At 34.7% G+C, this 27,988-nt stretch overlaps 1 protein-coding gene, 1 non-coding gene and 1 pseudogene across 3 annotated transcripts; all 3 read right to left on the bottom strand.

Annotated features, from left to right (window-relative positions):
* Positions 1-4,737: 4,737 nt before the first annotated feature.
* On the bottom strand, positions 4,738-4,811 carry TRNAN-GUU (transfer RNA asparagine (anticodon GUU)). The gene has a single exon. It is a non-coding gene; the product is annotated as a tRNA-Asn (tRNA).
* A 676-nt stretch (positions 4,812-5,487) lies between these two features.
* On the bottom strand, positions 5,488-6,246 carry LOC147277447 (secreted RxLR effector protein 161 pseudogene; annotated as a pseudogene).
* Positions 6,247-20,987: 14,741 nt separating this feature from the next.
* LOC147277446 (laccase-14-like) lies at positions 20,988-27,303 on the bottom strand. Of its 2 annotated transcripts, none has more exons than XM_086253393.1 (7): positions 27,205-27,303; positions 26,812-26,963; positions 26,164-26,408; positions 25,474-25,599; positions 23,606-24,197; positions 22,159-22,511; positions 20,988-21,121 (listed from the first exon to the last, which is right to left on the bottom strand). In XM_086253393.1, the coding sequence occupies exons 1-7, from the start codon at positions 27,301-27,303 to the stop codon at positions 20,988-20,990; spliced, it is 1,701 nt and encodes a 566-aa protein (XP_086109519.1). The 2 variants fall into 2 exon arrangements, with proteins under 2 accessions (XP_086109519.1, XP_086109520.1); XM_086253394.1 differs by having other exon boundaries at positions 22,159-22,508; positions 27,205-27,285.
* Positions 27,304-27,988: the final 685 nt, after the last annotated feature.

Here is a 27,988-nt window from a genome sequence, read left to right as displayed (position 1 = left end):
ACATGACAATTAAAACCATGTGCAATGGTATAATCAATAATTTATAGAGTTGGGATAAAAAAGAAAGACTAGGGCAAGGCTTTCGAGGTTCATTTTGTTATAAATTAAACATGGGACACGTACACGTACACTGTTATATTATTTCGAATCCAAAGTTCAAATAATTTTAAATCTATAGCATTTCTCAAAAGAAACTAATACTAAAGTTATTAAGTTTGTTTGCCAATTAACATGTGTGTATATATATATATATACATCACCATATATTTCTTTATTGAAATAAATACGGTTTAAAATGTTTAGGTTTTAATAAATAAGATATTGTTACATTATTTGATAAATATAATTTAATAAGACTTTAAGACAATACTCTAACTACTACTGCAAATAAAGTCTCACATATTTGTACATTTCTGCATATATGAATGGGTTTTAATCTCTAGTAATTAAGAATATGCACATGGTTGACCAAAACAAAACAAAAAACAAAAAACAAAAGAATCATGCACATGGCACTAGATGCAAACAAAATCAACTACATGCATGTTGCAGTACTAGCTACAAGATCGATGCATCTCACCTGCATTCTGAGTTTTAAGGAAAGGCAGATGATGCTGAAGAAGTACACCCAAGTCTGCTTTCAGATTCCCATTTTGGTTTTTCCAAACTCTCTCATATTAAGTGATTCCCACAATATTATGGTCCAATATGAAAGAGGAAAGAAAATAGTTTTTGTTTCCAATCACTTTCCTTGAGAAAATAATTGAATTTTACCTTTGACAATACCTTTCCAGTTTCAGAGCATGAATGCAGTACTCTTGTGATACTTATAGAAGCGACTAAATAAGTAAAATCTATTCGGACTGAAATCTGATGATAATTATATCCAAAATAAAACTATGGACAAATGAGAAAGATTTAAGTATTAATTAGAAGCTTGAAGATTGCAAACTAATGAGGAGGGGATCGAATTTTATAGCATACCTTGCATGTTTATGCAGTACACTATACATGAAGTACAAAGCATGTACTACATCACCTAATTGAACAGTTCCGGACTTCCCTATCTATTTCTTTGTCTAGTACTTGCCCTCAAAATCTAAAATCATTTTGCATTAAAAAAATGTATACATAAATAAAAAATAAAAAATTGTTGTTTAATTAATTAACCTATTTTTTACTATATATGACTTAATTATTTTCCTCTTTTTTTTTTTTTGTATTAGCAGAGGAAATATTATGTCATGCTTCTGTTAGCTTCAATCCAAATAGTTCTGTTAGCGAATATGCCTAGCAGATCTCTCTTTCTTTTGTTAATTAAAACCCATCTCCTCAAAGCACTTGCATACCCCACAATTCATGGGAAGAGGCTGTTCTTTCTTGATTTCTATGTTCTGGTTGTCAAACACTCGAAATGCATGCACATTATATGCTCAGTAAGACCGCCTAATATTCACGTCATTAGGTAAAATAGAACCACCAAACTTAGGTGTTACAAAATGACACTTTTTTATTCTATTGTGAACCTATGAAAATGTGTCAATTGATAACACCGTCGTCGCGTGATCTTAGGGTCAAACACAAAAATTTTCTTGGTTTGGGACATTGAGGTTTGTGACCCATGCACATACCCTCCACTCTCTTAGTCACATCAACAATCTTTATTGTTGTAGGGAATTAAGTTTTTCTTGTCAACCACACCTTCAAACTTTGAGTGAGAGAAAAGGACGGGTGTTTTTGTTTTTGTTTTTTGGCAAAAGGATACTTTTGGTCTTTATAATTTCATGAAATTTTCATTTGATCTAATTCTTTTAATTTTAGCAATTTCAATCATCTACTTTCAGTAAAATAACAATTAAGTCCAAATTATTAACTTTGTTTAAATTGTTGACAAAAACTTCGACGTAGAAGCACGTGCTTTGCAAGTGAGTGGGATTTTATACATTTAACTCCATCTAGATGCCTATTTAAGTCTTTACCCACCATTGTACACATTCAGTTTGGCGTTGAAACTCTTTTTTTTTTTTTTTTTCAAATTGATTGTGTTGCATGGCAAGTAGGACTTACATAAGTGTACAGGTCAGTGGAGTAAGATGTCCGAAATACAACTCACGTGTGAAGCATATCGGATTTTCCATCAACATTTTAAACGGAGTTAATGATTGGGACTTTATTGCTATCATATTAGAAATACAGGTATGAAATTGCCAAATTTAAAAGAATATGACCAAAGTGAATATTTCATGAAAGTACAAAGACTCATTTGCCCTTTTTTTTTTTGGGGGTCATAGTATCGGTATTCCTTGATACGCCTAAGATGGGTCCATGTGGCTTGGGTATGGTGGTCTCTTAGCCGAGGCCCAAGATGTGAGAACAAAATCAGCATTGGGTCAACGCACTTGAGACAAATAAGGGCCGAAAAGCTGCAGCTAGCCTGTAATGAACAAAGTCCAAACATTTTACAGTTTTTTCTTCTACTGTTTCTTTTATTTTACTAATTTATTCTCAAAAAATTTAATTGTTTTGAAATTTGGATTCTCTACGTGTCTTATTTTTGTTTGTTTTAATCGTGTAATATAAAGCAAAGGATTTATGTAACTCTTTTTACACCCAAAGAGTTCTACTAATTCATTTCATCTTTTACTCTATATACCCTTTTATAATAAGTAAATGACTAAAATTAAAAAAAAATATATAAATAAGTAGAGGATCTGAATCCATTATTTTGTGTTGACTATTTTTGTTAACAAATAATATTTTAAGCAGTTTTATTTTTTGTAAAGCCTTGACAATTATTGGGTGTATTCGATACATGTACCGCTATGTGATGTAACCAGTCTAACGTGTAAGGGTATTAGTGGACGGTATATTTATATTAATAGGGTATATTATAAAGAGTTATTTACACTTACAACCTCTGAGGTTTATTGTCTTTTCACATACACTCTCTGAGATTTCAAAAATTACGCATACACCTTTAAGGTTTCAAAACTGTTGCATATAACCCCCTGCAAAAGAAAACAATAAATAAACAAAAACAATATTTGTATTGAGGTTGGACTTTACACCTTGAGTAATCTTATTAGGCCATTCCACTCCTTAGCATGCATTTTTGTATACTTTCTCATCATTGTCTCACTGTTAGGGGTTATATGCAACAGTTTTGAAACTTAAGAGGGTATATGTGTAATTTTTGAAACCTCAAGGGATGTATGTAAAAAGACGATAAACTCATGAGATGTAAGTGTAATTAATTCATATTATTAATAACATTCATTCATATTATGACACGTTGGATTGGTTACACCACGTGACGGTGTATCGTTTACACAGAATAATTTCTAAAGCCTTGACATGCACCAACTGAATCAGTTTCCATTTATAATGGTATGGATTTTTGGTTGAACCCTTCTTTCAATTAAATTAGATACAGATTTTTAAATGAAAATTTGACAACCCTATTCTTTTCTCCACTTGTCACCAATTTCTTCAATACTCATCAAAAGATTGTTGGACCTATTCTTTGTGGTTGTTTTTATGCATACACTGCACACGCATGTCATACCTGCATCCACCATTCCACTGCCAATATGATCAATCATTCATATCAATTTCGCACTCAAAAAGACTTGTCTTTCTAACACCATAAACACTAGTGCGTTGGGAACGGCCACCATAAACACTAGTGCGTTGGGAACGGCCAAAATCTAGAATTTACAAGCAGAGTCGTGGAGGAAGAAACATCATGCTAGCATTATCGTTGTTCCTTTCTCTTTGTTACATTAAAGGAAATCAAAACTTTCACTTTTCATCTTCATGATTATAGAGCATTATGGCAAACCCAGCTATGTTTTACTCCGTTGTCATCTCTATCTATAGTTGACTTTTGTTGACAATTAAGTATCTGGCAAAAGAACAAAGCTAACTATTAGGAAGTTAACGTCAACAAAGCTAACTATTAAAAAGTTAATTGTTAACGAAAGCTAACTATGAAGTCTTAATTGAAGAAGTGAAATATGGAGATAATCTTACACTTGAATTAATATCACACACAAATTTTGTTTGACTAAGTGGAAGAATTCTTTAGCAAGGGACTTGATTGGCCAACGAAAACTAATCATTAGGATCTAATTGTAAACATTGAAACCAAAAGAATCAAATTAAAAATGATCCAAACTAGAGGGACAAATTTGGTCATTGTTCCTTTTAGAAATTAGAATTGTTGATTTTTTTTTTTCGTTAGAAAGGGATTGTGATATTGTATCAAACTATTTGGCACTATATTCTTGGACTGTCTAGGGCAGTCCTTAGTTGGCGACCCAACAATCCTACATTGAGGTCTTCTTTCTTAATTTCGAAATTGTTCTTGATTTATAGAATTAACTAGAACCTGTAAAGATGTCCTGGTGCATGTTGTTCTTCTAACTCTAGTAGAAATCCAGCTATCATTGCAGTAAGGGGGAAGAAATATTTAACAAAAAAATAATCAAATAAAGCACATGTCCAGATATTAATGATTGTCCTAAAGAAAGGAAAGAATTATTCAACTGTTTAATGTAAAATACACACTTACAAATGAGAAAAAAAAAAAAAAAAAAATCATCCAACCATACGCGTAATTAAGTTATTATTAACCATGAAAATTAATGAACTCTTTCTCATACTCATTTGTAAAAATAAAAAATCAAAAAAATCAAAATGTCAAAAACAGATGTATTTTAGAAACAATAATGAAAGCGCTAGCAGGAGGGTTCGAACCTCCGACCTTGTGGTTAACAGCCGCACGCTGTAACCAACTGAGCTATTCCAGCTACATTACTTTTGTCCCCCTTAAAATAGTTTTGTTAATATTTCACAAAGAGGATAAATGAAAGTAAATTAAATAATTAATGCTCGTGATATGTGGTATTTCCTGAAGTAAAAAAACCGTTGGTGATAGTTTTTAGTTGGGAAGTACACTGGACCTTCTTATATGATTGTGTATAAATCCTCGTGATATTTTGAATCAAATCACAATTATGGATAAGGAGAAGACAAAATTGCATTCACATTAGATAAATATGATGGATGTATGTATGTATGTCATAAATTCAATATGATGGATGTATGTGTATGTATGTATGTATGTATGCATTCACTGTGGGTGTTAAAATTTTTTTTTTTTTTTTTTTTCTGTATAATGGTGTGGCTGGGTTGAAATGTTAGAAACTAAAAGAAGATAGTTTTGGTAGCTCTCAAGCTTAGTATTATTGAATCTCAACAGAGGCTATTATATAGCCAAACAAAACAGGAATGATTCAAAAGTGTGCACCCACGTACTGCACAACCTAACAACGTGGCTAAGAACAATTCAAAAACAGCTTTCCCTACAAGTCAGGGATTATTAACAAGAACATATAACAGAATAGATAGGAGCCTAGGACTTGGTCAACACTGCAACCAAAACTTCCTAACAATCCTCCCTTAAACTGTACTGTAAACATACAGTCAGTTTACTACTTGAGCACTGCACACACCAAGCTGCTCTCTCATCTTCAAGAATAAATCCAGCTTCAAAGGCTTTGTTAAAATGTCGGCCAACTGATCCTTTGAGCCACAATGCACCAATTCTACTACTCCATTATTAACCAGGTCTCGAAGAAAATGAAATCGAACATCGATATGCTTACTTCTACCATGCATAACAGGATTCTTTGAGAGTTTAATAGCTGAGTTATTATCACAGAATATAGTGCACTTACTTTGCTTAAGTCCAAGCTTCCCAAGCACTTGCTGCATCCACACACTCTGACAGGCACACGCAGCAGCAGCAATGAACTCTGCTTCGGTGGTGGAAAGAGACACAACTGGTTGCTTCTTGGAACTCCATGCTACAGCTCCAGAGCTCATTTTAAAAACATACCCCGAAGTGCTTTTGCGGCCATCAAGATCACCAGCATAATCACTATCTGAATAAACAAATAAGCTCCATTCTCCTCCTTTTCTGTAGAGTATCCCCAACTCAGTTGTCCCCTTCAAATATCGAAACACTCTTTTTACTGCTTGTTGATGCAACACAGTAGGGGCTTCCATGAAGCGAGCTATCAAGCTCACTACATACATGAGATCGGGTCTGGTGGCAGTCAAGTACATAAGACTACCCACCATTTGCTTGTAGACAGTGGAATTGATCCTTGTGCCTCCTTCATCTATAGAAAGTCTATTTCCAGGAACAATGGGATTTTTCACAGAATTACTTTGCTCCATTCCAAATCTCTTCAGTACTTCATTGGCATACTTCTTTTGACTTATGAAAATCCCAGCTGAGCTTTGCACCACCTCCACTCCAAGAAAGTACTTCATACAACCAAGATCAGACATATCAAATTCTTCTTTCATTGAACTCTTGAACTCCTCAAACATTAGCTTATTGTTTCCTGTGAAAATAAGGTCAACGACATACAAGCTGATTATAAGAGTACCTCCATCTTTGCCCTTCTTTGTGAAAAGTGTGTGATCACTCAAGCATCTCTCAAACCCCTCCTTGATGAAATAGGATTCAGTCTTACTGAACCAGGCTCGCGGGGCTTGTTTAAGCCCGTAGAGTGCTTTCTTCAATTTGTAAACTTTGCTCTCTTCACCCTTCACCTCATAACCACGTGGCTGGTCCACAAACACTTCCTCACTGATCTCACCATGCAAAAATGCACTTTTAACATCAAGTTGATATACTTTCCAACTTCGATTAGCTGCAAGTGCAAGTATTAGTCGAATAGTGTCCCAACGAGCAACAGGAGCAAATACCTCAGTGTAGTCGATACCGGCTTGCTGTGTGTATCCCTTGGCTACAAGCCGAGCCTTACATTTATCCACCTCTCCCTTCTCGTTCAGCTTGGTCTTGAAAATCCATTTAACACCTATCTTCTTTGCTCCTCTTGGCAACTCAGTTAGTTCCCATGTACCATTCCTTTCTATAGCTTGAATTTCTCGGTCCATAGCTTCTCTCCAAGTTGGGCTCTTAACAGCTTCTTCAAAATTTGTTGGATCATTTTCAGCGAACATAGCAAGTTGTTGTAGTTGTTGTACCTCATCTTCTTCGTCGGACAAGCCTTCACCAGTCACATAATCCTCCATCCACACCGGTTCTCTTCTTCTCCTCCCTTGAACTGGATTTGTCACATCTGTTGGTGTAGGCGGGCTTGAATTGTTTGCTCCATTTTCTTCTTCTTCTACCTCTTCCTCCACAGCTTCTTCTCTTTCTTTTCCTTCATCTCCCCACTCAAAAACATTGCAGCGGGCTTGTTCACTTGTTTTGGCCCAGCTCCATTTTCCTTCCTCTTCAAAAACCACATCTCGGCTTATGACAATCTTCTTGGACTCTGGATCATACATTCGAAAGGCTTTGGATTCTTCACTAACCCCCAAGAACACACACTTGAAGCTCTTATCATCAAGTTTCTTTCTTTGGACAGCAGGTATGTGAACGTGCCCGATGCACCCAAACACTTTGAAGTATTCCACCGAAGGCTTGATTCCATTCCATGCTTCCTCAGGTGTTTTATCTTGTATTGCTGATGTAGGACACCTATTGAGCACATGCACTGCCCAATTCACCGCTTCTGGCCAGAATACTTTTGGAACCTCCTTTGCAGTCAACAAACACCTCACCATGTTTATTAGGGTTCGGTTTCTTCTCTCTGCGACTCCATTTTGTTGTGGAGAGTAAGCCGCAGTGAGTTGTCTACCGATCCCATTTGAACTACAAAACTTGTTGAACTCAGATGAGGTGAATTCCCCACCTCGGTCAGTACGCAAACAAAAAATATAGTTCTTTGTCTCTTTTTCTACCATGCTTTTGAAATTTTTAAACACCGCAAATGCCTCTGACTTAGCATGCAAAAAATACGTCCACATCTTACGACTATGATCATCAATAAACGTAATTATATACCTCTTGTGGCTGTTGGATTCTGGAGTAATTGGACCACAGATGTCTGAGTGTATAAGCTGCAATGGCTGAGAGGCTCTCCACGAACTTTTCTTTGGAAAAGGATCACGGTGTTGCACAACACAGTCAGGACATACTTTGGAGCTAGCTTTCAGCATTGGTAAGCCTGTGACCATACTTCTATATGCCAACGTCCGTAATCCTTTCATGTTAAGATGACCAAACCTCTGGTGCCATAGATTTGTTGTTGAATCATCTGATGATGCTTGAAAACAAGTCGGCCCTGGAGCATTAATAGGCATAGAGGCCAGCAACACAAACATTCGGTTTGCAGACATATGTGTTTGCATAATTAGCCCCTTGATTGGATGATAGATTTTACAGGTATTACCTTGAATCAAAATGGCCAAATTTTTCTCTTGAAGCTGCCCAATGCTAAGCAGATTATTCTTTAGCTCAGGAATGTAAAATACCTCGGTGATCACCTGAGTTTTGCCTTCAAATTGCATTCTGATATTTCCTTTTCCCATGACAGCCATCTTTGAGTTGTTTCCCAGCTTTACTGAATGCCTAAAGGTGTGATCAAGCTCAATGAACCACCGTTTGTCTCCACTCATGTGGTTGCTACAACCTGAGTCTAAGAACCACACCGCTTCTCTTCTGGAATCTTGTGTCTCAACATAGGCCATGAGCAACATCTCTTGGTCTTCATCTAACTCAGCATACTCGACATAATGAGCATAGTTGGGACATTCATATTGGAAATGTCCTAACTTGTGGCATCTGTAACACTCCACAGTGGCTTTGTTGAAAGCTCTTCCTCGACCCCTTCCTCTTCCTCTAAAGTTTCCACGACCTCGACCTCTTGCAACAAACCTGTCTTCCTCCTTTGCTCCAAACCGCTCACCAGCAATGACAACTTTCAAGGCTTGTTCCTCCTCTTCTTGCCCTTGCATCCTCTGTTCGTGGACGAGTAAACTCCCATGAAGCTCATTGATGTTCAAGGTGCTTAAATCATGTGATTCCTCTATCGAACATACGACATAGTTAAACTTAGTCGTCATTGATCTCAAGATTTTTCCTACCACTGCACTCGGCTCCAATTGTTCACCATTGATTTTTATTTTGTTCACCACAGCTAGGGTTCTTGACATGTAGCTGTCTACCTTTTCTCCCTCCTTCATGTTGAGCAATTCATACTCCCTTTTCAATGCTTGAAGCTGCGCTTGTCGGACTTTTGATGAACCTTGGTATTTCTGCTTCATTGCATTCCAGATTTACTTGGAGTTATTATCTTCCAGGATTGTCTCCAAGATTTCTCGAGGGATAGCCTGATAAAGATAATTCTTTATCTTCAAGTCCTTTAACGTCTGCTCATCAATCAGACTTTGTTGTGCTTCTGTAGGATCTGCTCCTTCAGCCACTGTAAGAATACCATTCTGCACAAGATTCCAATACTCCTTGGAACGCAGAAAATTCTCCATTAGCTTTGCCCAATGTTCGTAATGGCCATCGAACATCGGAATGCCAGGATTCGCATACTTCCCATTACTTCCTTCTGCCATCTCTCTTTTCTCTCGTGTTTCTCTCTTACGGAAACTCTCTATTTTTTTTTTCTCTCACACTCAGTGTTTCACTCAAACACGCTTTGTCTCTCAGTGTTTCACTTGCTCACTACTTCTCAAATCAGGCCTCGTTGTGAAGCTCTGATACCACTGTTAGAAACTAAAAGAAGATAGTTTTGGTAGCTCTCAAGCTTAGTATTATTGAATCTCAACAGAGGCTATTATATAGCCAAACAAAACAGGAATGATTCAAAAGTGTGCACCCACGTACTGCACAACCTAACAACGTGGCTAAGAACAATTCAAAAACAGCTTTCCCTACAAGTCAGGGATTATTAACAAGAACATATAACAGAATAGATTGGAGCCTAGGACTTGGTCAACACTGCAACCAAAACTTCCTAACATGAAAAGCCAGAGAAAGAGGAGGGAGGAGAGAGAAGGAAAGAGAGAGAGGTGGGTGTGTTTTAGAAGAGAGATATTTTGGTAATGAAAGAGGTGTGCAAAAAGAAATTTCAAATTTTAGAAGAAGATAAAGAGTGTGTTTGCAAAAAAATGAAAAAAATGGTGTGCAAATAACAGCACTCTATATGTATGTATGTATGATACGTATTATGGGTTGATCTTTGAGATACCTTGGGGCTTGGGTTTTCTGTGGACCTTTCCTTGTGCTTTTTTCACTCGTTGATGACTGATGTCATCCTTATGCTCTGCATACCCTTAGGGCAAAATTTTGTCCAGGTAGCTAGTTTGATTCTTTCTATTGCAGCCTGAGGTTGTTGAGAAGCATGTTGCACTACAAGAAGGCATACAGTGAAAGGATGCCAAGGAAGTATGTGCAACCTATCACTCATTTTCTTCAGTATGAAATCAAATTTATTTTTTGAAAAAAAAAAAAAAAAATTATTTACTGAGCGAACAACAAAAATTAAAATTATGCATTTTTCTTGGAGTGTTTAATAGATGTTTGTCAAACAGGTTGTACAAGAGTGCAAAGAGATTTCTAAGATCTCTTATCAATGGAAACCTGCTTGCAAAGACATGTTTTGTTTTTTCAAGAGTGAAGTGCTGTTCGGGCCTAAAATTTGCATTTTCCAAATGGGCTTGGCTTTTTCATAAATTAGTTGGGCCGTGTGCATATCATCATTATCGGCTCGAGAATTTTCAGAATGTGAAGAAAACTCAATTTACTTCACCTATGATTATTGGTATGAGAACAAAGGTCTTGATATTGAAGTATACAGTTTGAAAGATAAAGTTCTGAAGCCATTTAATCAATTTGGTATGCTGAGAAAAAGTTATTCATCACCAGCTTTATGGATTGAATTCCTAATCCATGGCGTGCGCAGTAACAATTTAGTAGAAGTTTAAACATTTTTTATTTTTCGTTTTCTATGTAACCTATATATGTTTATATTAGTTTTTTAGAGGGTGATGCAGGAGGGATGAAAAGAAAAAGAAAGAGAAAAGAAACCTTATAGTCTTAAAAGAAAAAGAAAAAAAAATGATGAAAGTGTAAATCTGGCTCAAAAAGTTTGCTTTGATGGAGAAAGAAACAATAGGTTCTAACTGAATACAAGAAAGCATGGGAAATCAATATATTACGTATGATTCTAATTGGTTTATTTGGTTTTATTTTTTATTAAGATGAGCAGTTAAAGGTTTAGTCCATAAAAAATAGCATTCAAGGTACATGTAGAGAGAGAGAGAGAGAGAGAGAGAGAGAGAGAGAGAGACCATGTACAGATTAATAAAACAAAAAGGAAACAAAATGTTAAAAATGCTCTGAACCATAGGATTTAAGTTTTAGTATGTGACATGCTTTGGTTAAAAGCTAGATAGTATATGAGGGGATTAGGTTAGGAGAGGATCCAAATCCTATATAGAGGGCTAATCAAGATAACCCAAGCCACAAGTTATCTAAAAGATTTTCCAAATAATCGGTGCATATCTTTTTCACTAATTATGATTTCTTACCTAATTAGTATTTATTGTAATATATATTTCCTATTATATTTTCCTTTATTATTTTCTTTTAACTGAATCTCTGCTATTTAATATATGTCTTGTGAACATTATGGGAGTTTATATGAATTTTAATAAAATCATTGAAAAAGTGGCATGAAGTTGCTACCCTAAATTGTGAGTTTGCTTTTTCCTTATTTCTCGTGTTGATTGTGTTGTTAGTGGTCTGTCTTAGATCTCGTCCCCCATCAGAGAGGACATCCTTTTTGTTTATCTAGAAAATCATTTTATAAGCACCAATAAATTAAAAAGTAAATACAAGATTGTGTCTTTGTTCCAAACGTTAAGTGCCCAATTGATCGATCAGAGGTTTACTCATATGATGTCACATCTCAGACCCGAGGGTAGTAAAAATTTCTCAAATCCAGAGTCTGATTTAAAAATAAAATAAATTAAACTAAATACTCTTTAAAATACAAAACCAATTTCATTTATAAATAGGTCAAAATCTATACAAATATACACCGAAAATTATGTTAGAAATGTCAACTCGTCTAACCCTTATCCTGCCCAACCATAAAGAATCTAATTGCTTTTCTGCAAAACAAAAATTAGATAAAAGGGTGAGCAAAACCACAGTTTAGTGGAGAAATTTCTTCTCATGAACAATTGACTAGATTAAACTAAGTAACATGTAACATATTATGACATGATAAAGATAAGTAATGTTTGATACAATGCCAACTTCACTATTTCTAATCTCGTTAACCTATATATTAAAACACACAGACTGCACTTCTCATATCGTGTATTTTACCACTGTGGTATCGAATGCTTCAATATATAGACTAACACCCATAATGTCATCAACCTAAATTTTCCTTTTTGCAAGTCATCTTGTCCAACTCTCTGTCGCCAGTCCCGAATTACCTAATAAGAATCTTGTGCACACTGAGCTCTGGTACCTATCGAGATTTCAGACTTAACTACGCAAAGATTTCCAATAATCCCATAATTCTGTTTTCCTAATCAGTCTCTCACAACAACTTCTATACATATGTTCATGCTCAAATGCAAATAATATAATAATATTTAATCGAATATAATTTCAAATATATCATATAGGATGAGAGAGAATATAATTCACATAATATCACACAAATAGAATTTTTTACAAAGTTTAATAAAGTCAAAATTTCAATCGTAGAAGTTCCTCAATTATTCCCTGCCTTGATTCCGAGCTAGCTAGTGCTTAAATACTTTTTCCAAGCTTCTAGCAATACTTCCGAGTCTAACCCGAACAAACAAGTGCATAAAAATATATAAAAATACCAATTAGATTATATATATTTTATTTACTTTTACTCTCCAAAAAGAGAGAGTGTAATTGAGACACATAACTACAGGTCTCGGATGGTCTTGAAACCAATTTCATTGGATTCGGGACGAAAAACGGAGTAATAATTAGTCAAAGAACTGGCTGGAAACAACCCCACGCGCTGCCACTCTCCAGTGGTGTGAGTGGGCATGAACAGTGTTACTATTCATCATCTTCTCCAGAAAAGAAACTGCAGAATTTCTGCAATTTCGGGAACCCAGATTCATGCCCTATTTTTACCCGCCAAAACTCAATGAAATTTGGCAAATAAATACTCATTGGAAAGCTTATACAATTAGCTTTGCAACCATATATTGATTTTAAAAACGAAACTCTGGTTTGAGAGAAATCGTAGGCCAAAGATGAGGGTCCAAATCAACCGAAAATTTTCTAGATTTTATGAAAATCTTTTCCCTCCAATTAGTTTCAAACTTAAAGCCATAAATTGAACCCAAGAGGTCTGAATAACATATTAACAACCTAACTTTGAATTTAAATTACAAAAACATAAAAATTGGGACCATAAATAAGATTTTGAAATTAATTTGATTTGAACACCCAAAAAACAAACTCAGATTTTCAAAGTAAAGAAACAACTTCAAGAATGGAAAGCTCTAAAAGAAAACACACCTTGATAGTAGAAACCTTCTTTATTCCTCAGAAACTAAGCTCTTTACTTCACTCTCTCAATTTCAGCTAGTGGTATAAGAACAAATAAAACAAAGAACTTGAGAACTTGCTATGACTTGGTTTATGCTTAGAAATCCTCTATTGATAGTTGAAAAAAGGCATAAATTCAATTTAGACACATAACTATATATGCTATTTCAACAGGGTCCATAAACTTTCAAATTTTTCAAATATACACCTGATTTATTATGTAAATTGAAAAATGAAATTTCGTCCATCAATTTATTGAGAGATCAGTTAAATGTCAGCTTGGCTTTTGCTAACATGGATTAATTGGCGACGTGGCACCAACTCAGCATACATTTCCCGCCAAATGAGCAACACATGTCCACTTGACATGGGCCCACACACTCATTACCTATTTTTCACTCATCGAACGCTCTCATGACCATTTAGTATCTAAAAAATATCATGTTTCCTCCAAATTCGAATATAAATCTCTCACTTATGTTCAACGAGTGAGAAAGAGATGATGACTTTGTGGACCCGTGTTAGGGGTTAGGTGGACCTGTGTCGCTCATTTGGCGGGAAATGAGGGACACGAATCCACCTAACCCCTAGCACGGGCCTACAAACTCTCACTCTCTCTATTATTATTAACTTGTGGGCCCGTGTCGCTCATTTGGCGGGAAATGTTTGCTGAGATAGCGCCACATCGTCAAGTAATCGCGGTCAGCAAAAGCCAAGCTGTCATTTAACTGATCTCTCAACGAATCAATTAACAAAAATTCATTTTTCAATTTAGATAATAGATCGGGTGTATATTTGAAATATTTTAAAGTTCATGGACCCCGTTGAAATAGCTTATATAGTTATGTGTCTAAATTGAATTTATACCTTGAAAAAATAATGATTTCTACTTATTACTAAACCTCCCATTACTAGGTTCATAGCTAAGATTACTCAGCTGGACTAGAATCCTTATGGTTTACTCAATCACCTGTTGGGACCCCTCCCAAAAATGGATTATATATATATATATATATATCAAAGTGAGAACTTTGCTAAGTAGCATTAGTCTAAGAGAAATGGTCGACATGTGCTTCAAGTAGAGACTGAGACAACATAATGATATGGGTCTGCATGCATTGAATTTTTGCCTTTTGGTTCACTGCCGAGAGTTGCATGGCTGCAGTGATTAAAATCTTTCGACCAAGCATGGTCAATTGTTTGCTCAATAAACAATTCCTCTCGGCTGACATGCACAAATCTTCCGGCCGAGCAATGGTTGCTTTATCTCAAAGCAATGCCAAGCTTATCTACAGCTTAGCCATTATTTTCTCTTTTGGACAGTTGTCCCACTACCCAAAAAACTGTCAACAGCTGTGAACAGCTGTCTACCTACTCCCAAAAGCAATTCATTTCAAGCCACATGACTACCGAGACTTGGGGAGAAAGAAAAGACTTAATATAAAAAGGGAAGTTGCAGACAATTGAAATGACCTCTCTCACAACATCAATCAATTAACCCCCCAAAAAATCACACAATGTGAATCTCAGCAGCTTTTTATTCAAGCCCAGTAGCTTTTCATTTTCATTTCCAAAGCTCTTTTTATATTTATTTCCGTAGCATTTCAAGATCCCTTTCTTCCATGGTATTCCTTTTTTATGCTTATCGCAATCTTCTTATATTTTATATTAATTGTCTAAGAACACCTCTTATCATTAAGTATGTTTTAGCTTTATTTTTCATTAAGCTTTAATGTTTGTATTTCCTTTGTTGTCTGCTGAGATTCGAACTTTCACCTTTGCTTCAAGTTGACTTTAAATGTTAATTTCCATTGAGTTTTCATTTCAAGTTGTGCTGCGCGCTTTAATTTTATTGTTATTTTGGTTATTCATGCCCAAAGTCCTAGATTGTCCTAGGCAGAAAAGAACTTAGATAAATTTTTTCCTTTCTTTTTCTATTGCACAATTGTCTTTTAAAAGTTAGATTTTTATTTAGCCCTCTAAATTTATTTTTGTTAATTTTCAGTTACATTTTCTATTCGGCTACTCCAAGCCGAATAGTGGCACGTCTGCATCCAAAGGTCGGGAGCCTTGCCTCTCACACACGGCGAGGTGTTTTTGCACCAATCTCGGCCGTCCATGTGGCCGTTGCATTTTTGTGCTAAAACATCACCACAATTCTCCACCTCCAGCTATAGACCATCTAGCAAATATCTAGCTTCTACACCTTCTTCTAGCTCCACACTTCATGCTTGCTAGCATATCCTACTCAGCTTAATAGAGTGCTTTGGGAGCAAGGTCATGATTAGAGAAGACAGAGATTACAAGAGTGAGAAATTGATAAGAAGAGGGAGAAGTAGGCAAGAGGAAGAAGATGATTTGCAGGCAACGTTAAACAAATGTTTTTTTTTTTTGGCTAGGTTTGATTTTATTTTTTGGCTTTAAGGGAATGGGCTTATGGGTTTTAGAAGATGGGTTTTAATCCTAATATTTTCAGTCCAAACTTAAAAATCAAAATTTATTTATTTAAAACAATAAAGTTATTAAAAAATTAAATTTCTATTACAAAAAAATATAAATATGGGTCTTCACAAATGAGCCATATATGATATCGTATTTTTGTATCATATATAATTATTAGCTTTTCTTAGCTGCTATTTCTAATAGAATTAATTACCCTAAGCTACATACTAGTTATTGTTTTTAATTTGTAATACCATGATCATTAAAATGTAACAATTGGGCCACTTTATTAAGAATTAGGTCATTGCATTTGATTTCTCTCTCCATATTATCAATGCACTCAACCCATACTTCCCACTACCCACCCTGATCTCATTCTCTCTTCTTTCTCCTCCGTTTCTCTTTCTTTTCTTTTTTTTCCTTCTCCTTTCTCTTTCTTTTTTTTTTCTTCTTCCTTTCTCTCATTTCCTCCATCAGTAACTCCATCCCCCACCTGCGTTGACCACCAGCCCACCCTCTCTCTCTCTTTCTCTCCCTGCTTTCGCCCCTACCATCGCCCCCTGCCGTCGAAACCCACCAAAACCCAGCCCCTCCTTTCTTCCTCCACATCTTCAGCTCCTCCCAAATCCCAACTTTCACATCTTCAACTCTTCCCAAATCCCAACCTCTACATCAGTAGTAGGTTCTTGATTTTTTTTGTTTAGTTCAGTTTCTGAAACTGCAGTTTTCTGGAACTGCAGTTTTCTGGAACTGCAGTTTCCAGAAACTGCAGTTTCAGAAAACTGCAGTTCCATAAACTGCAAGTGAACTGAAACTGCAGTTTATGGAATTGCAAATGAACTGAAACTGCAGTTTTATGGAACGCTGCAGTTTATGGAACTGAAACTGCAGCGTTCTGCAGTTTCTAGAACTATAAGTGAACTGAAACTGCAGAAACTGCAGTTTATTGGAGTTGCGGACTCGCAGTTTCAGTTTCTGTTTTTTAGTGATGCGTTGATGCTGATATTTTTGGAAGATGTATGTATGTTATATTTTTTGTGTCCGCAAATGAAGAATGAGTTTGTGGTAGTTGGTCCGCAAATGAAGAATAAGGCTTTAGGTAGTTTTGGTTAATAAAATTAGATGTCAGTACCTATATATTAATAGACTCTTTCTAATATTATAAATACAAAATTTGAGTTCAGTCATAATTTTCTACTTCATTTTTCTTCCTTTTAATTTCTAAATTCTCCACAACTATCGAGAAATTTCCAAACAGAACTAGCATTTACATTTACGTCACCATATCGGGATGGCTTGTAAATCGATTAGCTCAACCGCCACCATTGCTCAGTACATGAGACCCAATTTCAACCATTATTTGGGGTCGTTCCTTAGTATTTTTATCAGTCAAAAGCCTATATTAAATATTAGCTTTTCCCTCCATATATACTTCAACTTCGAGATTCTATTATATAAACCAACCACTTCCACATCCCTTTAATAGATTTTAGGTTAAGTAGAATCCTTGTACTTAATTACCGATCGAGTTATTTTTATTGTACAAGTATAATCATCCAAGGAAAATAAATTATAAACTTAATACACAGTATCTTAAATTTAATACACAATAAACAATCATCTAGGATTATAAGCGAAGGATTCGTGTCCAACAAGGCCAAGGAATCCTTATTGAAGTTTACTTCTTAATTAGAATTTACTTGACTATCACACCCCGGCAAGCTAAATGGGGAGGAATGAACTAGAAACTTGGCCAAATAAAGGAAAACCGATCATGAGAGGGCCCTTAGTAAAAATATCAGCTGATTGATCTCGGGAACAAATACAAGGCACATCAAACTCTTTTGGAACCACTTTTTCCCGGATATAATGATAAGGAGAAAGACTTCCATGTAACAGGTGTATACACTATTGTGTTTATCTCTCTCATCATATGCTAGATCACATAATGAGAGAGATAGACACATAGGGTGTATACAACCGTGACATGAAGTTCTTTCCAATGATAAGGGTCCATTAACTGACAGATACAGTACTGACAAGTACGTTATTTTCTTAAACCAAATCCACCCAATGCCCCCTTCTTCCTTTGCAGGCCAACTACTACAAGAGCTCAACGGCCTAGTCTTCCTATGCGCCATTTTATGACGAAAACAAAACACTACATAAATAAAAAATATATATACCAGTTGTGTCCTCACAGCTATAACAGGCCAAAAAAGAAATAAAAATACAAGGTGATGGAAATTTTGATGAATTTTAAATTTTGATAAAAATTAGACAAAAATTGTTATTAAAATACAAAAATTTTGAATAAAATTTTATCATATGTTTATTTAATATATTATCTACTAATTGATAAAAAATATTGAAGAAACCAAATTATATAATAGATTTCATGTGATATAAGATGAATATAATGTGTGCTGTAAGCAAATACTGTTAAATAAAAATGGTTCACTAATTAATAATTATATAAATTTTATTGAACAAACACCTTAGAGCTTGTATAATTTATTTTCTAATTTTTCATAAATGAAAAGACTTTTCAGAGCTTTGGACACTACTACAAAAACATTGATATACATCAGTGCAAAACTGATGTATAATCTTTATTTCAACCGATGTCTCCAGGAGAGATATCTAATGTACCTTTTTAGACATCAGTTTTTTCTAATATATGTTTTAATATCGTATTTATTTTTATTCTGATATTAATGATGGACCAAATACTGTTTATGTTATTTCCAATGAGTAAAGTAAGTGAAACACATATGTTAGATATATAGGTCATCATAAATTATTTTGGAACTGATATGATCGTATTAGCTTCTGTAACCGATTTGTAAAGTTGTTATCTCATCATTTATTTTTTAGAAACTGATATAATAAGTAGTTTATATTTCAATTTTTAACATATTTTAGATGTTAAATATGTTTTTTTTTTTTTTTCCTTCATTCACATCAGTTTAGTTTCCGAACAAGTGATATAATTGACAATGGTACTTGAGTACTCTAAAACCAACTGGCAACAACTTTGTGCAATTTCGAAATATCTCATTCTCATAAATATCAGCATCCATACAATACCAAATGAAAGTACTTAGTCAAATTCACCCAGAAGTGATTACACAACATTCCAACTATCTAGCATCTACATTAAGCTACCCTATATCTTCTTTTCAAGTACTTTGAATCAAATCTACCTCCATTTACAAAAAACAAGCATGACAGCAACACTTGGCAGCAACAAGCTGTCCCAAATACTCCAAATAAGTGATTAGCTCCTTTGCACACTACACATGGGCATGAAGAAGATAAAAACAATTACCTCCTTGAGTATAAATTAAGTTTTAATGCACCTCTGCCCAGAAACTCAAGAAAATAACTACACAAGACATTAGAGCAATTTGAAAGATAGGTAATTACATTTGAAATAGTAATTAATTAGAACATCTAAAACAATTTATTTCATTCAACTAGTTTTTATTTACAGTCAAGCCTCCAGCATTTTACACAACCTGTTATTTATACATAATCAAATTCAACTTCTTCAAGATCAGTTTGAAAGATGGAATACAATATCAAAAGAGTAATGGGGCCGGGAGACATCTAATGCCATTTAATTTCTTTAAAACAGTTCCTAGTACTAACACATAAATCATTTGCTACTTTTTCATTTTTAAGCATTTCAAACACTATGAAAAAAACAAATACTTTAGTCCTAAGTAATTAAAGCGTCAACAAACATAGCTTAGACAATAGTCTAATATACTGGTTTTCAAGGTTTACACATGACTTTAAACTTGTAACAACATAAGTTAATTTTTAAAACAATCTGAACAGCTGTGCCATCAACTCCATGACTGAGTGTTCTCTTCCCTCAAAGGCTCTGCTAGTTCTCTTAGGCCACAAACACCACAGAATACACAAAGGTGCAACCTTCCAAACAACCTTGTTAAACTTCCAGATAGACTTTCCATGCCAACCCAAAAACAATCTCTCAAGTCTCAAAAAAACTTGGCATAACCCATAGGGAAAAAAAAAAAAAAAAAGAGCACAGCCCCATAACTCCCAAGCTATTAGACAATGCATAAGACTTATGATAAAGTAAGCCATCATCTTCAAAACAGTTTTCCATAACCAAAAAATGCATCCATTCCAATACATACCAAACCAAAAGATGCATTACAGAACATTCCAACAAGCAGGTTTTTTACAATTCCACAATCCATTATTAAATGGTTGAAGTCTGCTATTTATAGAGTCAAATAGAAGGAATTATACCCAAAGATAAAATGGCACCAAAACTAGTTTAGAGTGCATTGGGGAGGGGTAGGCGCCAAAACTAGGCACCACAACTAGTTCATTGGGCATAAAATGACAAAAAAATGTTTAGACGAAAACAAGATCATGTGGTACATTATAAAATAATTTAATTTATGTGATATATTGTCACAATTTTTTTGAGGTGGTGACGTGTAAATGGGGTGAAAAGTTCAAGTGGGTAAAATATAAACTCTATTTTATTATGATATGTGAATTCTACATTAATCCAGCTCCTTGGCCTCCAACAGGCTACAGCAGCTTTATGCTGTCATAACTTTTATTGTATTTCACTTTTTATTCTTTTGAAAAGTGCAGACAAAAATTTGGCTACAACTAAAGCTGCTGCTGAAACAGTCATGCCTATTGCCTGCTTCCAAATAAATACGTACCCATTGCGCGCATTGCAAAACCTTTGTCACAATATTTAATTTTGTAGCAGAAGCCATGGAATACAAAAGTCATACTATAGAATTTTATTTGCATAGTTGTATTCTAGTCTCATTTATGTTAACCCACATACATAGATCATATTAGTGAGACCACTGAACGAATTTTTTTCTTGATAGATCATTAGTTTTGAATGATTTTATTCAGAAGAATTACTTACGAGACAAACTAACAAAAAAACAAAAAAAGATACAACGAATAGATTAAGTAACATTTGGATCATCATGTTGATGTCCATGGATATTGAAAGAAATTAAATATTGTAAGAAATATTCTAAGAACAAATTGGCAAGTTACTAGGGGGTCGCTGAATGCTGGTTCCCCTAGTAGGTCCATTCTTCACAACAATTACGGTGTCCATACCCCAACTAGCATGACGTTCCAAATGACAGTGCATAAACCATACCCCTGCAATTAATACCCAAATTAATATATGTCAATATATTACAATCAAATTACATGCATGCATGCAAATTTATTAGTTACAGATAATACATATATATATATATATATGGGGTAGTAAGAATAATTTGCATAAAAAATGAAAAATATCACACCATTTCGATCTTAATATTTTATCTTTGATTAAATTACACGTTTAGTCCTTAAAGTTTAGAGCATTTTCAATTCAGTCCCTTTGGTTCAAAAAGTGTAATAATCTACCAATGCTTTTGTGATTCCCATATATAGAATTGAGTTGCGTCACCACAACGTCACTAATCATAAGAAGTTTGACAGATTTACGAATTTGGCCTTCGTTGCAAATTAATTAAACCTAGGAGATCTCCTTGCAAAGTAAGGGCAACGCTTGGGTGCAACCCCAGGGGTGCACTTGTAGGTGATTAAAAACACAAACCGTCCCCTCCCCCAAAGTCCTCGTTCGGGATTGTAGGATCAGAACGGTTTATGTTTTTAATTACTTATTACAGATCATCTCTGTAAAAAAAATTAATTCAATCATAAATTGTTTGGTTATGTAACTGTTATTAAATAAATAGACAGTTTGGTCAAAAAACCACTCTTTAAATACAAATTGTCCATTTATTCGATAACAGTTACATAATCAAACGATCTCCGATTGATCGATTTGATTATTTACAGAGATTATCTTTAATAGGTGATTTAAAAAATGAATGGTTTCGATTCTAAGCCTGTACTGTCAAACGAAAATTTTTAGGGAGAGGGGAGAATGCGCATGCAGGTCACCCAAATATTTTCCGCAAATTAATATATCTTCTTATCAAATAGTATATGTGTATGTATGTTGGCACCTAAATTGTTAATACGATTTATTGATAAGATAAATACTAATTTGAATATGTAATCTTATTAACAGTATGACAATATGATATATGTCGTCTAGCTGGCCAAAAGAAATTACTAGACTATCTTCATATATATGAATTAATTAATGAAGGTAATAAGAGATAGAGATCATAATTTACCAGGATTGTTAGCAATGAATCTAATGGTAGCCCATCCATTCTTAGGAACTCCAAAGGTGTTGACTTCTGGTGGATCAACCAAGTTGTAAGTTGCCGGGGAAGTGGTCTCATTGAAGTTGCCATAAGCTGACCCAACAAGGTAGAAGCTGTAACCATGCAAATGCATTGGATGGTTTTCTGCATTCCCAACGTTAGTCCCCTGGAACACCATTTCAACTGTTGCACCATACTCGATCACCTTCACCTTCGTCCCCACAGTTGGTAATAGATAAACGTCTGTGCCGATCCCGGTGTAGTTGAAAGTAAGCGGAGGTTGACCGGGAAAGTCATCCTCGTAGACATTAGGTAAGCTCCTGCAGGAATCAGGATCGATATATGGTTTCATTTGGGATTAATATTGTGAATTAATTAATTGCATTATATATCATAGATAATGACAACCAAAGCATGTAAATCTAAGGATTTATGGATTAAAAATGACCTAAGAAATTATTGTAATTGTAAAAAAGTTATTTTGTTAGGGAAAAATATATACCAATTTCATACTTGTAGTTTGAGTGTCTTTAAAATTAGGTCCATGTAGTTTCATTTTATAATCCCTCCGTAGTCAAGCCAGCTCCTTATGACATTGTTGTTGAGAGTAATGTGAAGCAATGTCCCACATCGAAAAATTAGAGCTTAGTATATGTGCTTATAAGTTTTGGGCCTCTAACTCATTGCCAATTGGTTTTGGGTTGGATGCTCTAATTCTATCATGTAATCAGAGCTTGGTTATCCGCGTGTAAAGCCCAACGGCCACATGTGCTCCCACGTCACTCAATACAATTTGTTCACGTGTAAGGCTCAAAAATCTCGCCACACGTGCGAGGGCGTGTTGAGAGTAATGTAGAGCAATGTCTCACATCGAAAAACTAGAGCTTAACATATGTGCTTATAAGTCTTGGGTCTTTTCACCCATTATCAATTGATTTTGGGTTGGATGCTCTAATTCTATGAATTGTTTGTTACTTTTTTTGTAACCATTTGGTCTTTATATTTTAAGCCAGTTCCTTATGCACTAAATCAACTTTAATTTCAAATTTTCAATATTGAATTAAAATATGAAGAATTAACATTTTCGTTTAACAAATTGACAGACTTTTCATTTTGTTCCTAATTGTAAACGAAACATAACTACCTGAACTTGTTTGAAAAAATTGAAACTATACGGACCTAATTGGAAAAACACTCAAACTATGAAGGACCAAATTGATATATTTTTAAAAGGGGCCCTTAAATACAATGATTGTAATTATAAAGACAACAATGCTAGTTTGAATTTTTTTTCTTTTTCCTTACCCTTTCTCATTGATGAAAGACAAAGAGCCTTCTTTTTTTTTTTTTCTCACTCTCAAAATCTGAGGACCGGCCATTAATAGTAAAATAGGAATTAGAATTGTATATGTACCTGTAGTATGCTTGCAGTATATCCGTAGTTGGGGATGCAAAACTGATGTTGTTCAAGCTAGCAGACAACCTATTACCGTTAGGTCCCCCACAAGTTTCATTAGCAGCACATGGAAGCTGATTCACAGAAACTGTGATAAAAATTCTTTCAGTGACGTTTTTCGGGACACTAATCGGATGGTCCTTGCTTGCCAATGCCCTTATCTTGCTTGTGAAATTGTCTGCAGACTCTTTGTCTGTGACAATAGGCAGAGTCGGCATTGCAGGAGTGGCTGGGGCAGTGTAGTTGCCTGTGTATTGGAGAATGGCCGTGGTGGTGGTGTTGTCGAAGGGAGCGCCCGATTCAAAAAACGGACTGGAGGCAATGTAGTAGTGGCTGGGAGTCTGGTTTGCCGTTAGCAAAATGTCCATGGTCTGCCCTGGAGTTATCATTATGTAGCTGGTGGGTATCGGCTTGATGTAGGCACCGTCTTGTGACACCACTGTGAACTTGTGTCCGGCGATTCCAAAGAACATTTCTTCGTTCATCACAGCATTCACTAGACGAAGAAGATAGGTCTTGCCGTATACAACTTGCAGAGTGTATATAGTTTCTGCACATTCAGAAATATTATAATATAGGGATTAATACCATTTTGCTCCCCCGACTATTACACTTGTATCAGTTTGCTCCCCAGACTTCTAATTTGGAAAATTAAGGACTCTGACTTTTTCAATTTTGCCAATTGAGGTTCTTTTGTCAATTTACACATTTTTTATCCAAATCTTTGAGGGCAAAATGGTCCCTTCCAATTAGATCTTATCATTTTTTCCTCATGCATCATTTTTCCTCTTTTATTTCTTGCTAAATTTTGCTTGATCATCTCGACATTTTAGATGAAAAATGTATAAATTGACGGAATAACCTTAATTGGCAAAATTGAAAAAGTCAGGGTCCTTAATTTTTCAAATTAGAAGTCTGGGGAGCAAACTGATACATGTGTAATAGTCTGGGGAGCAAAATGACATTAATCCCTATAATATATATAATTAGAATCATGTGCTAATTACAAATAAGTCAATAAAATTTTTCACAGTTAAATTTTAATCAATGCACTTTTTCATAATTTCATTTTAGTCACTATTAACTAAAATGAAAAAAATATGAATTATAATAAATTAATAAACATACATTACTATTCATATTTAGATTTGTATTAGGTTTATATTTGACTGTTACGCAGCAAAACGGCTTAGGGTTTAGCTCCCGGGTTTTAGGCAGACCTAAACTCTAAGCCATATACTCTGAAACCCTAATTGTAAACTATAAACCTCATTTCTAAACCCTAAACCTTATTTATATACCATGCACTCAATTTCTATACCCTAAACTAAATTAAGGGCAATGTTATAATTTTACGCCCATAAGTAATGAAAGAAAAGAGATGGGCAAATTGGTATTTTTTAAAGTACCAAAATATATGACATCATCAAGTGGATTGGACTTAGTGACTAAAATAGGCTGGGACATTGACTAAAATGTAATTTCTTAAAATATACCATTAACTAATATGAGATAGGAAATTTTATATTGACCTATTTGTAATATTGAAACTTTTTATTAGCTTTTTTGTAATTTGCTATAGAATCATTCACAGTCTAGCAATATAAGATGCATGTTTATCTTAATAATTAGACTTTGAATATACACCCGCATTCATATAAGAATAAACTTAATTAATAGTTCAGATTCAGAATCTGTTAATATAAACATAGATCTTGTATTGTCTCTAATAAAAACATTAGTCTTTAGATTTATACATGTTTTGAGGCAAAGATAGCAACAAATAAATTAGTGAAATGATATATATATAATTTCTTAATAATTACCATCGGTGCAATTGTATAAAGCTCCTGGCCAACCGTTGATTGTGAAACCATCGGAAGGGTCTGGGTCACCTCCGACTGCCATGGCATCGTCTATTAGTACCTTCACGTCTGCATTGAACCATGATGCTGCAGATCCAATAAAGAGGAAAGTTTAGATCATATGGAACTAAAAAACCATTAAAAAAAGAAATATGGAATTAATATTTCTAGATGATGAATAAACGATATATATTTTTTATAAACAACTGTCGCGTACAAGTTTTCAACTCACGACCACTTCACAAAAAAAATGAGACTGATTATCATCATCTAATAAACCAAATTGTCATTGACATAAACAACGAGACATTGAGAAATATTCAAAATGCATTTAGAGAATTGGTCAGACCTATTTCGATATGTAACCTTTCTAGAGTTTCAATAGAACATCTCTAATTTAAAAATGTTCAATAAATAAAAGTAGTTGACATTAATTGATTGGACAACAATGAAAATGTATGAAGCAATTCTAACGACATAAGTGATGTGAAACTCATCATAGAAAAATAGATGGATTTTACGTGTTTTTAATTACAGTCCCATGTAGTGTGTCGGACGGAGGATTTCAAATAATTTTTGGAGGTTTGGGAAAGATTCGAATTAAAGAAGAAAACATTAAGGTGACAAGAAGAAGTTAGAAATTGAATATACCAAGCACAATAGTCTCCTCAGCATAAGGCTTGGGAAATGGGTAAGGCTTTCCTCTAGTAGGTAAAATAACAATGGGACCATGGACTGTGGCACGTGACCAGTCACTATGTGCATGCCACCACAGAGTTCCTTCTTCATCTGAAAATATGACCTCGTAAGTGAAGTTCTTCCCTGGCTTGATCGGGCACTGCGTGATGTTTTCGGGACCATCTGACCATGGATTATTTGGTTGCTTCACTCCATGCCTGAAAATTATGGTCCAAACATGCATGTATATTTCAGTTTACAAATATTTATTGAATTTTTGTTTATATCATATGTGGGTATATTCTAGGACAATATATATATATATATATATATATATAATTTATAGCAAAACACATGTACATCCACTTATTATATATAAATTAGCAGCTTTAAGATTCCGGTCCATTTTCTGGGCCGAATGGGGAATCATTGCCCCTGCCGTGCATATGAAATTTACTCTAAAAGGTAATTAATCATTTTATATTTTTTTTCTGGGTTGTCTGTTGCATGATCTCACTTTAATTTTCTCTCTCTTCAAAGTTGGTGCCATATGGCCAAACACATGTGAGAGAGAGAGAGAGAGAGAGAGAGAGAGAGAGAGAGAGAGAGAGAGAGTTGTACCAGTGAATGGTGACACCATAGTCACCTTTATTGTGCACATTAACAAAAGCCCTATCTCCTTTACGAACATGAATTGTTGGTCCTGGGAACTGCCCATTCACAGTCAGCAACGGCTTTGTTGTACACATCCTTGTAAAATTCGTCTCCTTCAGCTGCAAACCAGATCAATTGGGCTATTGGATATATATCATACATTTAATTCATATTTACAACAAATATAAGACTATATATATGTATAAATTCTCTATAACAGATGTCCGCAAACTAAAAGTTTACGGATGCATAAAAGATGACTTGATTCTTCTGCCGTCATTCTCTCTAAAGAAGGACGATAAATACCTAAACATGCATGGAGAGAATCATAACATTGATGTGCAGTACTACTATACTCACAATAAAGCTGTAGTGATGGACGTTATAAGCCATAGACAGGAGTAGTCCATCAAGAAAAAAGATGGCTAGAAGCCCCAGCATCGAACCCATTTTCTTCATATGACCAAAAAAAAAAAAAATTAGCTCTTTGTATGTCACTTTGTTTTTGTGTGATTTTCAGCTGGCGTTAATGAGCTATTTATGGACTGTATGTTTCAGACACAAACCGTGTCTTACAAATCATAAATTATTCGTTTCAGAAAACCCACTTTCCTTTTGGTCTTCTATTTAATTATATATAACTGGCAAACCGCTAATCATATATATCTCATTCGACTCATCCCCACCAAACAGTCCATGCATGGAGTACTATAGTAAATTTTCAGCTGGCTTTCAAGTTTTTTACGTACCATTGTAATTTGATATGCAGAGGCTAGAATACTCAATCCGGAGCTAATTGGCATGATGGTGCGATCTAAGATATTATATACGCACACATTTATATATATATATATATATATATATATATATATAGGAGGAGCTTTTTAAGAGAATCCTTTTGATAAGGATAAAATGGGAACCCAACTCTCAATGCAATTCAATAATCCAAATCGTTCATTTTTTAGGTCCACACTTAAAGATCATCCTTACAAAAACTTAATTGAATTGGAAATCCATTAGTTATCTAACTATGCCTGAATAAATATTTTTTAGGTACATGTTGATTTTTTTTAGAAATGATTTTTAAATATTTATCTAAAAATTTGATGGTTCAGATTATTAGTTCACAATGCGAGAAAGATGA

This window comes from Dryas octopetala, chromosome 8, assembly GCF_963921425.1.
Source record: "Dryas octopetala chromosome 8, drDryOcto1.1, whole genome shotgun sequence".
Taxonomy (NCBI): Eukaryota; Viridiplantae; Streptophyta; class Magnoliopsida; order Rosales; family Rosaceae; genus Dryas; species Dryas octopetala.
This window is presented reverse-complemented; position numbering and strand designations above follow the sequence as displayed.

What these genes read in the sequence shown, in the direction of transcription:
- LOC147277446 (XM_086253393.1), bottom strand. Translation starts at nt 27,303, where the DNA reads ATGAAGAAAATGGGTTCGATGCTGGGGCTTCTAGCCATCTTTTTTCTT. An exon ending in TCCATCACTACAGCTTTATT is followed by an intron (nt 26,964 to 27,204) that starts GTGAGTATAGTA and finishes TCTGGTTTGCAG; the next exon opens with CTGAAGGAGACGAATTTTAC. An exon ending in ATTCATTGCTAACAATCCTG is followed by an intron (nt 21,122 to 22,158) that starts GTAAATTATGAT and finishes TATTAATTGCAG; the next exon opens with GGGTATGGTTTATGCACTGT.